At 66.3% G+C, this 249-nt stretch overlaps 1 protein-coding gene across 1 annotated transcript in view; it reads left to right on the forward strand.

The window, feature by feature from the left end:
- Positions 1-206: 206 nt before the first annotated feature.
- The window catches only part of MIEF2 (mitochondrial elongation factor 2), a 3,762-nt gene continuing 3,719 nt past the window's right edge, over positions 207-249 (forward strand). Inside the window, exon 1 of the mRNA XM_009888550.1 lies at positions 207-242. Coding sequence (XP_009886852.1) covers positions 207-242 — 36 coding nt within the window. The remainder of the gene's footprint in view (positions 243-249) is intronic.

The raw sequence follows: 249 nt of genomic DNA on the forward strand, positions 1-249 counted from the left end.
CGCCCAGGATCACCCAGTCCTATGGAATGGGAAACTGGGAGGTTGAGATTGCCCAGTCCTATGGGATGGGGATCTGGGCGGGGAGTGCTGGGATTGCCTACTGCAATAGGATTGGAGTCGGGGAGGGGGCTGGGATCGCCCAGTTCCATGGGACTGGGACCTGGGGGGGACTGGGAGGGCAACGTCACCCGGCTCTCTGGGGCCCCATGGGTTGGGGGGCAGATGCAGGCCCGCCGCGGAGGGTGGGGG

This window comes from Charadrius vociferus, unplaced genomic scaffold (genome assembly GCF_000708025.1).
Source record: "Charadrius vociferus isolate BGI_N301 unplaced genomic scaffold, ASM70802v2 scaffold27, whole genome shotgun sequence".
Lineage (NCBI taxonomy): Eukaryota > Metazoa > Chordata > Aves > Charadriiformes > Charadriidae > Charadrius > Charadrius vociferus.